This window comes from Brassica napus, chromosome C2 (genome assembly GCF_020379485.1).
Source record: "Brassica napus cultivar Da-Ae chromosome C2, Da-Ae, whole genome shotgun sequence".
Taxonomy (NCBI): domain Eukaryota; kingdom Viridiplantae; phylum Streptophyta; class Magnoliopsida; order Brassicales; family Brassicaceae; genus Brassica; species Brassica napus.
Window position 1 is genome coordinate 26,600,087 of NC_063445.1, and position 13,113 is coordinate 26,613,199.

The 13,113-nt window shown below is 37.7% G+C and overlaps 1 protein-coding gene across 1 annotated transcript; it reads left to right on the plus strand.

The window, feature by feature from the left end:
• Window positions 1–167: 167 nt before the first annotated feature.
• LOC106376736 (titin homolog) lies at window positions 168–11,566 on the plus strand. Its single transcript, XM_048748123.1, is given in 3 exon segments — window positions 168–395; window positions 516–8,255; window positions 8,257–11,566. Coding segments are annotated over 3 exon segments (11,124 nt in total). The 5' UTR covers window positions 168–247; the 3' UTR covers window positions 11,493–11,566.
• Window positions 11,567–13,113: the final 1,547 nt, after the last annotated feature.

Sequence of the window (13,113 nt, forward strand, 5' to 3'; positions counted from 1 at the left end):
ATGAACAAAAGACCATTGTTTTCATTGTTAAGTATAAAAAGCAAAGTAAAAAAGCAAGTGGTTACTTGGTCTACAAGGCAGCAAGAGAGGAAAGATTTTGACTATTCATATCCTAAAGAGGAAGTAAGGAATATATAGTCCGTCCTTCTCCTTCCCTTTACTCTTCAGTGGAGCAATCAACTAATCAAAACAGTGGAATCCATCAAATCCTCAGGAGACAGATCCAAACACAGGAAAGAAGTTAGTAATGGAGCTAGAATTGGGATTGAAGGTCACAAGAACAAGAGAAGATGTATCATCCTCAGTTGATTTTCGCTTCTCCAAAGACCCATTTGGTCCTCTGGTGCTTTCTCAAGAAACAGATTCAAGGTTCATCATCATCATCCATCTTAAAGGTCTAAACTAATGCACTCTTTGGTCTCTCTCTTTTTGTGTGCTTGTCTAGGATAGTTAGGGTTGAATGATTTAGGGTTTAGTGTTTTAGGGAATGTTAACTTTGGGGATTGAAACTGTAGGATTCAAGAAGGAAGGTATCGAGATTGAGATAAACAAAGAGGGAGATAGGATTACTATAAGAGGAAGGAAACCTGTTGAAGAAATGGTTATGATTAGATGGATGGCATGGAGGAAAGAAGTTGAAATGAGAGCCTTCAGGAAAAAATTTCTGATTCCAGATGTTGTTGATTTAGACAAGATTAAAGCTAGATTTGATGATGATGATGCCACTCTTACGATCACAATGCCTAAAAGAGTAAAAGGAATCTCTGGATTTAACCTTGAGCAAGAGGTGGAAGAAGAAGAAGAAGAAGAAGAAGAAGAAGAAGAAGAAGAAGAAGAAGAAGAAGAAGAAGAAGAAGAAGAAGAAGAAGGAGATGTGAGTAAAGTTGAGAACAGAGAAGAAGTTGAAGAGGATAATGTAGAAAGAGAGACTCAGAGGGAAGAAGGTTTTGGAGAGATGATGGAAGATAAAGAGAGAGAGAGTCAAGTTTCTGAAGGTGAGGGTTTCAGTGGAGGTGTGGATGAAGAAGAAGCTCAAATTGAGGATGATGACTTAGAAATGATTCAAGAGATCGATGAGCAACACAAGATTTTGGAATCTTCAGAAGAAGAGATAGTTGGTGAGAAAGAGTTGGCTGATTCAGACTCAGAGAGTGAGGACAGTGGATTTAGAAAGCTTCCAGACATTATAGAACAAGAAGATAACCAAGAGGTAATGGAGCAGAAAGTTTCAGAAGAGACTAAAAGAGATGACACTGGATCAGGAGCAATTGAAGGACAAGAATCTGATGAGGACAGTGGCTTAGAAAATCTTCCAGACATTAAAGAACAAAAAGACAACCAAGAAGGAAGGGAACATAAAGTTTCAGAAGAGACTGAAAGTGATGATAATGGATCTGGAGCAGTTGAAGAGATTGAAGAAGAAGAATCTGATGAGGATAGTGGCTTAAAAAAGCTTCCAGACATTATAGAACAAGAAGATAGCCAAGAAGTAATGGAACAGAAAGTTTCAGAAGATGCTAAAAGTGATGACATTGTATCTGGAGCAGTTGAAGAGATTGAAGAACAAGAATCTGATGGGAACAGTGGCTCAGGCACAAAGACTAAGGACAGTGGCTTAGAAAATCTTCCAGACATAATAGGACAAGAAGATAACCAAAAAGTAAGAGAGCAGAAAGTTTCAGAAGAGACTAAAAGTGATGACAATGGATCTGAAGAAGTTGAAGAGAATGAAGAAGAAGAATCTGATGAGGATAGTGGCTTAAAAAATCTTCCAGACATGATAGAACAAGAAGATAAACAAGAAGTCATGGAGCAGAAAGTTTCAGAAGAGACTAAAAGAGATGACATTAGATCTGAAGCAGTTGAAGAGATTGAAGAACAAGAATCTGGTGGGAACAGTGGCTCAGACACAAAGACTAAGGACAGTGGCTCAGAAAAGCTTCCAGACATAATAGGACAAGAAGATAACCAAAAAGTAAGGGAGCAGAAAGTTTCAGAAGAGACTAGAAGTGATGACAATAGATCTGGAGAAGTTGAGGAGATTGAAGAACAAGAATCTGATGAGGACAGTGGCTTAAAAGAGCTTCCAGACATGATAGAACAAGAAGATAACCAAGAAGTAATGGAACAGAAAGTTTCAGAAGGAACTAGAATTGAGGAAATTGGATGTAGAGCAGTTGAAGAGATTGAAGAACAAGAATCTGATGAGATAGGTAGAACAAGTATCAGTAGAGAAATAGAAAAGAAAAAGAGTGATGCTGGTGATGGCTTGAGGAAGGCTCAAGGGATTGAAGAACCGGAGAGACACAATGAAGAAAGAAAGATTCAAGAAATGGTTGAAGAAGAAACAGGTGGTCAAGAGAAGGACTCCAAGGGAGATTTTGATGGGAAAGAAACTCAAATTGAGGATGACAACTTAGGAAAGAGTCATGAAGAAGAAACAGTTGGTCAACATGAGTTTTCTGATTCAGATACAACGAGTGAGGGAAGTAGTAGTTTAAGAAAGCCTCCAAACATTTTCGAACAAGAAAATAACCAGGACGTGATGGAACAGAAAGATTCACAAGCAGAGACAAAAAGTGATTCTAGATCCTCTGAAGAGATTGAAAAACAAGAACCTCATGAGCAGCTAGATGGAACAAGTAAAAGTAGAGCAACATCTGATGATGATGGCTTGAACAAGGTTCAAGGCACTGAAGAACCAGAGAGACGAAATGAAGAAAGCAAGATCCAAGAAATGGTGAGAGGGGATCCTAAAGAAGACGTTGATGCGGAGATGGGTGAAGGGTTCACACCAAACATTGAGAGAACACCAGTAGTTGCAGAAACTGAGACAAAAGCTGGGGAACTTGAATCTAAAAAAACAGTAGCAGAAAATGTAGAGAAGAAACATGATGAATTGGTTGAGAAGAAAGAAGAGAAAGATAGAAGAAGCTTCATAAAGGTTCAGGAGAATGAAGAACAACATTCTTCTGTAACGAATGATGTTCCGAAACCAGTTCAGGAGACTGAAGCACCAGAGATGGATACTTTAGTTAAAACAAATGATGAAGAAAAAGAGAAGAAGAAAAGTCTGGAGATGGAGAAAAAAAACATTGGGGAAGGATTTGCACCAAACATTGCAGAAACTGAGAAAAAACCTGAGGATTTTGAATCTGAAAAACAAGGAGCAGGTGATGTAGACAAGATACATAAACTGGTAGAAAAGAAAAAAGAGGAAGATGCTAATGTGAGGGCAAAGGGTGAAGACAGAAGAAGCTTAATAAAGCTTCAAGAGAATGAAGAGCAACATTCTAAGGGAAGAAAGGGACAAGACAAACAAGAAAATATCAAAGAATTGTTGGAAGAGAAAGCACCAGAGGCAGATACAGAGATAGTGAATGATATTCAGAAACCAGTTAAAGAGATTGAAGTACCAGAGGTGGGTACGTTAGAGGAAACAGGTGATGAAGGAAAAGAGAAGAAAAACATTGTAGAAACTGAGAGAAAACCTGAGGATTTTGAATGTGATAAACTAGGAGCAGATGAGGTAGACAAGATAGATGAACTGGTTGAGCAGAAGAAAGAGGAGGCAGATGCAAAAAATGATGAGGCTGGGCCACAAAGTAGCTCAATAAAGCCTCAGGGAGTTGGAGAACAACTATCTCAGGGACAAAAGCGACACGAAAAGACCAAAGAATTGGTGGAAGAGAAAACTCCAGAGGCAGAGAAAGCTATAGAGGATGATACTCCCAAACGAGTTCAGGAGGAAACAAAAGATACAGACTCAAGAAAGCCACAAGAGAATATTAGACAACAGGAGTTGGATGAATGTGAAAGATGCGAGAAAGAAAGCAAGAACCAAGAATTGACGAAAATCAACACAAATTATGAAGAGAAAGACACTGAAGAAACAATAACAAAGGAGCAAGATTCATATAGGCCAAATGTAGTTGGAGAAGAAAAAGAGGTTCAAGAACTAGCTGAAGAGAAGCCGCATTTTTCCAAAAATAGAAAACTCAAGGAGGAAGAAAAAGTTCCAGAGAAGAAAACAGAACATGGTGATGATGATGATGATATCTCAAGAAAAGCTGGAGATTCAGATGAAAAAGAAGAGGTTGATTATGAAATGGGCAAAGGATTTGCACCAAACATTGCAGAAACTGTGAAAAAAACTGAGGATTTTGAGTTTGAGAAACTAGGAGCAGATGAGGTTGAGAAGATACATAAACTGGTGGATAAGAAAGAAGAGGAAGATGATAATGCGAGAGCAAAAGGTGAAGACAGAAGAAGCTTATTAAAGATGAAAGAGGATGAAGAACCACATTCTAAGGCAAGAAAGCGACAAGACATACAAGAAAATATCAAACAGTTGGTGGAAGAGAAAGCTCCAGAGGCAGAGACAGATATATCAAATGATATTTTGAAACCAGTTCAAGAGATTAAACAAGAGGTGAGTACGTTAGGAGAAGCAGGTGATGAAATAAAAGAAGGAAAGGAGAAGAAGAAAAGTGAAAGTTTGGAGGTAACAAACAGGGATGCCAAAAAAGAGACTGATCTGAAAATGGGAGTAGCTGAGACAAAACCTGAGGAGTTTGAATCTGATCAACTAAAAGCAGACAAGATACATGAACCGGTTGAGAAGAAGAAAGAGAAGGAAAAAAGTGTAGGCATTAGCTTAATAAAGACTCATGAAGTTGGAGAACAGCAGTCTCAGGGACAAATGCAAGAGGGTGAACACGAAATGATTGAGGAATTGGTGGAAGAGAAAATTCCAGGAGCAGAAACAAATATATCAAATGATACTTCGAAACCAGTTGAGGAGAGAGGTGAGGGAAGACAAAAGATCCCAAAACTTTTTCAAGAGGAGGAAACAAAGAAGCAGCCAGAAGAGCACAAAGAGAAAATGGTGGAGACGGGGGAAAAGATTGATGATGCTGTCTCAAGAGAAGTTCAAGAGATTATAAGACAACAAGACCTGGATGAAGCAGAAAGATGCGAGAAAGAAAGCAAGACCCAAGAAGTGGTGAAAAGCAAAAGAAATGATGAAGAGAAAGGTGCTGGAGAAACAGAAATAGAGGAGCAAGAGTCCTATGGACCCAAAATACTCTGGGATGAAGAAACTGCAGAGAAGAAATCAGTATTTGATGCTGAAGAAAGAGATTTAGATTCCAGAGAAGAGGTTGATGTGGAAAGGGGCAAAGGATTCACACTAAACATTTCAGAAACTGAGACAAAATCTGAGGAGTTTGAATCTCATAAACCGGAACCAGATGAGGTAAATGAGAATGATGATATACATGAACTGGCTGAGGAGAAAGAAGAGGACAATGCTAAGGTGAGAAGACAAGACGAAGACAGGAGCTTACTAAAGCTTCAAGACAAGGAAAAACAACATTCAAAGAGACAAAACCGACAAGAGACAAATATTCCAACACCAGTTCAGGAAACAGGTAATGAAGGAAAAGAGAAGAAGAAAAGTGTTACAATGGAAATAAAAAATGGGTATCCCAAAGAAGAGTTTGATGCGGAAATGGGCAAAGGATTGACACCGAACGCTGCAGAAACTGAAACAAAACCTGAGGAGTTTGAATCTGATGAGGTAGATGAAGTGGTTGAGAAGAAAGAAGAAGAAGAGGACAATGCTAAGATGAGGAGAAGAAAAATTGAAGACAGTAACCTAAGTAAAAAGCTTGAAGAGACTAAAGAACAACAACAACAGGAGAAGATCAAAGAGTTAGTGGAAGAGAAAACTCCAGCGGCAGCAGAGACAACTGTAGCGACTCAAATTCCGAAACCAAGTCAAGAGATTGAAGAACCAGAGGTTGGTACATGTGAGGAGGAAACAAAGGATCAAGAGTTGTATAAACCAAAAGTAATTGGCGATGATGATGATCATCATGTTTCAAGAAAAGTTGGAGATGCTGGACAAAGAGATTCAGGTGCCAAAGAAGAGGTTGATCCTGAAATGGGCACACCAAACATTTCAGAAACTGAGACAAAAGCAGTTGAGGAAGATGACATGATACATGAACTAGTTGAGAAGAAGAAGAAGAAGGTGAGAAGACAAAGTGAAGACAGTAGGCTCCAAGAAGAAAAGATCAAAGAATTGTTGGAAGAGGCAGAGACTGAAAAACCAAAGGTGGAGGAGAGGTTAGAGACATGTGAGGAAAAGATATTTTCAGAGGCAGAAACAAAGGATCAAGAGTCTTATAGACCCAAAATACTCGAATGTGAAGACAAAATCCAAGAACTAGCTGAAAAGAAGATGGACTTTTCAAGAAAAGTCGAGGAGGAAGAAGAAACTGCAGAGAAGAAAACAGAACTTGGCGATGATGATGATGATACGTCAAGAAAAGCTCAAGACATTGATGCAATGAAAAGAAAAGAAGAAAAAGAAGAGATTCAAGAACAAGTACTGGAAGAAAAAGTAATTGATAGTGGCAATAAAACCGTTGCACATGAAGAAGATGAACCTGGAAACCAATTCCAGGAACTTATAGAAGGAGAAAAAACAAGTTGTCAAGGAGAAGTTAAAGGTGTAGAGAGCGAGAAGAATACAAGAGAGGTAGACAAAAGATTCAGAGAAGCTCAAGAGGTTGAAAGAACAGACTCAGATGATGTATCTGGAATATATGGTAAAGGAGAACTCCAGGAAGAAGATGATAGACTAGAAAGAGGGACAGGTACTATAGAACCAGAATTGGTTAATCTGAACAGTCAAATGGAGCAAGAACTTGAGGATGAGAACATCAATAGTAGTTGCAAAGAAGAAGAATCAGAGATCAAAACTGATGATGTCATAAGAAAGGTTCAAGGTGTTAAAGAACATGAGTTGTCTGAACCAAAAAGGAACCATGGTAGCAAGATTAAAGAAATGATAGAAGAGAAAATAGGAGAGGTAGAGAAAGAAGATGAAGTACAGGAGTCACATGAACCTAATATACGCAAGGAACGACGCTGTAAGACCAAAATAACTGGGACAGAGGAGCCAAGTGGTCAAGCAAGAGAGGAAGAGGAGAAGGAGAAAGTTGTAGAGTCTAGGACAGTAACAGAGATTAAGGACCAACGACCTGACAAGCCAGAGAGTCATGAGAAACGATACAAGATTCAAGAACTGGTGGAAGCTGGACATAATGAAGAGCAAAAAGATACTGTCAAGGCAAAGCAGACCTCAAAAGGGGTTCAGGAGATAGAACAGCAGGAATCTGATGGATTAAGTAGTTCTGTAGTACAAGAAGACAAGAAGCAAGAAACAGAGGAGAAGAGGACAAAAACTGAAGATGCTACCTTGAGAAAAGTCCAAGATGATGAAGATCCAGAAATGAGTAAGTCTTATAAGATCCTGGAACCAGTGGAAATGGGAACAAGTGATTATAAAGAAGAAGTCAAGAAACAAGTTGGGGATGATACTTTAAGAATCCAAGAGCCTCCTGACAAACCAAATTTAGATGAACTTGAGAGACGCAGTGAGCAAGGAGACAAGATCCACGAACCAGTGGAAATGAGAACACATGATGATTACAGAGAGAAATTCAAGAAACAAGATGGTGATGTGGACGAAGAAAAAGTGGAAGATGACAGTTCAGACAAGTTTCATGAGTTTGAAGAACAAAAATCACATGAACCTGAGAGGCAGGAGAAGAGAAAACATTTCAGTAAAGAATCAGAGGAACATGAGAAAACTAGAGTAGTGGAAGAGAAGGAGACTCTGGAGAGGAAGAAGACAAGAAGTAGAGATGTTCAGGATGATGCAGAGCCAGAATTGCTTAAACCTTACAAGGCACAAGAAGAAGACAAGAAGGTCCATGAATTAGTGGAGAAGGGAACAAGTGATTACAGAGAAAAGGTCAAGAAACAAGATGGTAATGATACTTCAATAAGCAAAGAGCAAATATGTACTGTGGATGAAGAAAAATTAGAGAGCATTGCTGATCCAGGAGAAAAAATGGAAGATGATAATTCAAGAAAGTTTCATGAACCAAAATCAGATGATTATTGGACACAACTGGAGCGAGAAAAGATGAAATATTTAGTAAAAGAGGAAGCAACTGGTCCCAAAGATAAATGCACTGCTGAAGCAGGCCATAGTGACCACAAAGAAGAACAACATGAAGATATTACCTCAGAAAAGGTTCAAGAGATTTTTGAAAAGCATAAGGCTGATGAATTGCAGAGATCTCTGGGACAAGACAAGATGCATGAAATAGAGGAAAAGGAAAAAACTAAAGCAATGAAGGAGAATGAGACTGTGGAGAGAAGGAAAAAAAACTGAAGCTGGAGACAAGACCCAGGAACTAGAGGAAATGGAAACAAAGGATTACAGAGAAAAGGTCAAGAAACAAGATGGAGATGATGTCTTAAGAAGCCAAGAAACTGAGAAACTGGATTTAGTTGAAGAAGAAGCAACTGATCCCAGAGATAAACACACAGGAGGGAAAGAAGAAGAAAGAGATGAGGAAGTTGCACAGACTGAGACAAAAGTTGAGGACGAGACCAACAAAGAGGTAGAAGAGAAGCAAAAAGAAGAAGAAGAAGAAGGTTCCTTAGATGATCCTATGACAAAGATTCAAGAAATTGAAAAAGAAGACTCACATGATACAGAGATTCAAGAGAAGCTAGACATAGTCCAGGAGGACTTTGTGGAAGAGGAAACAGTGGATCAAGAAGATGAAGTGGCAATGGAAGCTGTAGAGGCAAATTATGATGAAGATAGTTCAAGAATTTTGCAAACTATAGAAGAACATGAAGAACACAAGGAACAAAGAAATGGTCCTGGAGTGGAAGGAGAAGATGAAGAAAGAATTGTCGAGAAAGAAGCATATGAGGAAGCACTTGATCTCAAACACACCGGTGGAGAAAGATACAATGACCATAAAGAAGAAGAAAAGTTTATTCCCAAGGAAGAAGTGAAAGCTGAGGAAGATAGCTCAGAAGAGGAGTTTGATGAGTTGCAGAGATCTTTGGTACAGGACAAGATGCAAGAAACAGAAGAAAAAGGAAAGCCTAGATCAACGGAGGAGAATGAGACTGTGGAGGGAAGGACAAAAACTGAAGATGATGGTAGCTTGATTAAGGTTCAAGAAGGTGAAGATCCTGAGTTGAGTAGACATAAGAGAAATGAGGAAGAACTCAAGAAAGAAGATGAGGAGAGAAAGATTCATCAATCAGTGGAAGGTGTAAAAGGAGAAGACAAGACATTGGGTCAAGAAGATGATTGGGTAGGGGAAGCTGAAGCTGTAGTGGCAAAAAATGAGAAAGATAGTTCAAGAAAGTTGCACACCAACACTGGAGGAGAAGAACTAAAACAACAAGAAGAGATCCCTGATCCTAGAGTGAAAGAAGGAGATGGGGAAAGAGTTGCCGAGAAAAAGACAAAAATGGAAAAGGTTCATGTCCAAGAACCTGAAGTAAAAACAGAGAATGAAGAATCAAGGAGAGGACAAAAAGACAAACAAGAGAAGAATGATGAGACAAGAAGTGACGATGGTATTGTGAGAAAGGTTGGAGAGACTAAAGTGAAAGAATCAGATGAAAAGAAAGATCCAGAACCGGAGGAACAGATTGAAGAACCAGAGAGGAAAGAAGTGAGTAATGATGGAGTTAAGCTGGTGACTGAAGAGGATAGCCTTACAAAAGGCCAAGATTTTATAGAAAAGGAGCCATCAGAGAGACGACAAGTGGGACAAGAAAACATCCAACAACTTAAGGATGCAGAAAAACAAGAAGATGAGGGAAAATCAGATGCAGGAGTGGAGATGCAAGATAAGATTAAAGAAGCAAAGGGTATAGAGGGAAGTGAGAAAGCTGCAGAAGTGGAGATGCAAGCTAATACTGGCATCATAATGAAGGAACAAGAAACTAAAAGACAAGAACCATATGAGTTGCTAGAAGATGAAGAGCATGACAAGATTCCAGAACCGATTGTTGAAGGAACAAAGAATCAAAGAGAGGAGGAAAAGAGAATGACAGATAGAGAAGTTGAAGAGATGAAGAGAGAAGCTGAGGACGTTAGTTCAAGAAAGGTTCAGAAGAGTAAAGCAGGAGAAACAGATGGATTGGAGAAACACAGGGAACTAAGTGAGCTCCAAGAAAATCAACCAGTGGCAGAAGAAGAAGTGAATGAAGTGGGAGGATATAAGGCAGTGCTGAAGACAAAATCTATGGAAGATTCAAGCCAGACTCAAGATGTTGAAGAAAAGGGACCAGATCGTACAGAACAAGAAAACATCCAAGAGATGATGGCTGAGGAGGAAGAAGAAGAGAAGAACGAGAAGGAGAAGAGAATGCCGCATGTGGATTCAAAAGCTAACGATGATAGCTCAGAGAAGACTGAGACCGAAATATTGAGAGGTAAAAAGCAAAAGGAAGATCATCAAGAAGTGGTGGAAACAGAAACAAGTGATCAGAGGAAAGAAGAAAGGGAGGAGAAGATTGTTGGTAAAGCAGTGACAAGAGATGAATGTGATAGCTCAAGAAAGAATCAGGACCATGAAGAAATACAGTTAGATAAACTAGAAGAGATGAGTGGATCACTTGCAAGAGAGGAAACAAGCAATGATAAAGAAGAAAACAGAGGAAACAGAGCAGGTGCAAAGATAACAATCAAGGATGACAAGAAGCAGTTGCTTGTGGAAATTGACACAAGTGGTAAAGCAAAAGAGACTAAGAGTAGAGATGACATCTCAAGAGAAAATCAAAAACAAGACTCTCATGAACAAAAGAGAAACTCTGAGGAACATGACAAGAAGAACATGGGACCAAACTATCACAGAAGTGAAGAGGATGGTAAGGAAGATAAAGAAACTGCAGAAGCAGAGGGCACGAGAAAGAAGAAGGGGATTGAAGAACGAGAATCAGCTAAAATGGTGGATAGACATGATAACCAAGATAACATAACTGATTTGGTGGAAGAGAAAATGAACAATCAAGAAGGAGAAGACAAGAAGAGTATGTCTATGGAGGTCTTGGAAAAATCTGAAGACCATGAATCAACAGAACCTGAAAGGCTGAGGAAACAAGACAAGGATAGGGAACAAGTGCAACAAAGATCAACAGATAACCTTAAATATGAAGAAACCATAGAAACAGTCAAGGATAAGGAATCAAGAAAGACTCATCAGCTCAAAGAAGAGAGGCTTAGGGAAAAAGAGAACAGGGAAACTGAATGTGAAGATGGTAGCTCAAAACAGATTCAAGAGGTAGACAAAGATGGATCAACAGAACCAAGAAGAGTTGAGGAAAGAGACAAGATCCGACCAGTGGATAGAGAAACAAGTGAAGATGAAGAAGAAGAAGAGTTAAAAGTTGAAGTTGAAGACTCAGAAGAAGATTGGGAAGCTGAAGTGATTCAAGAGATGGATTCAGATGAAGAAAATGATAAACTTAGAAAAATAAGAAGAATCAAACTAGGATTTAGGTTAGTTGGAGGATCAACATTGTTTACGTCACTAATAGTCATAGTTTTTCGTTTGATTCGTTCCAAGAGAAAAATAAGAAGCTACAAGTTCTAAATTCCAACCAAAGCACAATATCATCTTTTTATTATTCGAGTTTTTTAATTGATATGAAATCAAGATCCACACAACTCTTATTACAGTGAGACAGTACAGCTTCCTTCATCTTACAAACTTAAGCCTATAAAGAGAACCAGCTTACAGAACACCAGAGAACCATGATATGCAGAGCATTGTGTGAGCATCAAGAAATCCATATCAAATGCTGTGTTTTAGATGAATTGTTCCTTAGGGCTTCAAATGAGCTCAATATAAGGAACTAATATTGGCGGATTTATCGGCTCATTATATTGAGAACCATTTAATTTCATTTTAATCAGATTTGTTGACCCATCTTTTATTTACTAAGTCACAATTCACTTAACAAATCAATATGGAATCGGCTCATTATATTGAGAACCATTTAATTTCATTTTAATCAGATTTGTTGACCCATCTTTTATTTACTAAGTCACAATTCACTTAACAAATCAATATGGAAAATGTAAAAAAGAAAACAAAAAAAGACAATTGATGATTAAAAGAAAAATCTTTAAACCCCTAAGTTAAGCAACTATATTCTATTTTTCCTCAAAATAAATATCATGAACGTTCAAGATAGTTGACCACGATTTTAAACTATTTTCTTCTCCTAAAAATTTTAAATCTACTGATATTTTTCTATCTTCTTTATTAACAAAAAAAAACAACAAATTCTTTTTTTTCTCTACTAAATTTTCAGTTTTGTTTTCCATCGGTTTCTCTATATCCTCTTTCTTTGTTTTTCTGCACCAATTCAAAACTTTTGTTATTCACCCCCTGGATTAATACTTTAAAGTTCATCACGGCAAGATTTTAGATCGCAACGGTTGATTACAGTTTTCATTGAACCTCTTTCAAAGCATAAAGTGGATTGTGGCAGTGGAGTTTTAAATCACATTGGAAAAAATTGATATTGGGTATATATGGTGGTTTTGAAGAAATTGATACTGATACGGTGATTTTGAAAAGACTTGGTTTTAGATCACTATAGTATAGTTAACTTAGAAGTTTCCTTTATCAATTTATTTATAGGTCATGAAGATCACGGTTTGGAAAGATGGGGTGGAGCATAAACAAAATTATTCTGGTGAAAAGCTTATAACTACATTCACGCAGTGATCTTCCACTTTACTAAAGGGACAAGCCTCAGTTTTCCACTTTTTACTACGTTTCCTTCCCAAATTTTGATTTATGCATGGATTAATGTTTCCTTTGTTGAAACTTGAAACAATAATTTTTCAGTCGTCGTAACTGCAATTGAGTTCGACAATAACACTTTTGCAAGGTCAACTATGGCAATTTTTCATCAAGACATAACAATTGATTTCAATTTAATAAAAAGCAAATTAAAGTTGTAAATTTTAATCTTATAACAACAAACTATAAAATAAGTAATGTTGGTTAATTTTGTTTTGAATGTGTGGTTTTCAAAAAGATGTCAGGTAAAGTAACATAAAATGTCAATGAAATCGGTATATTAAACTGTTTAAAAAATTTGTTACAAAAAAACTGTAAAAAAATTATAACAGTAAATTTATTTGGTTCACCAAATCCAAATTTATATTAAGATACATTAAGTTTTTTTTATTCTGAAAGA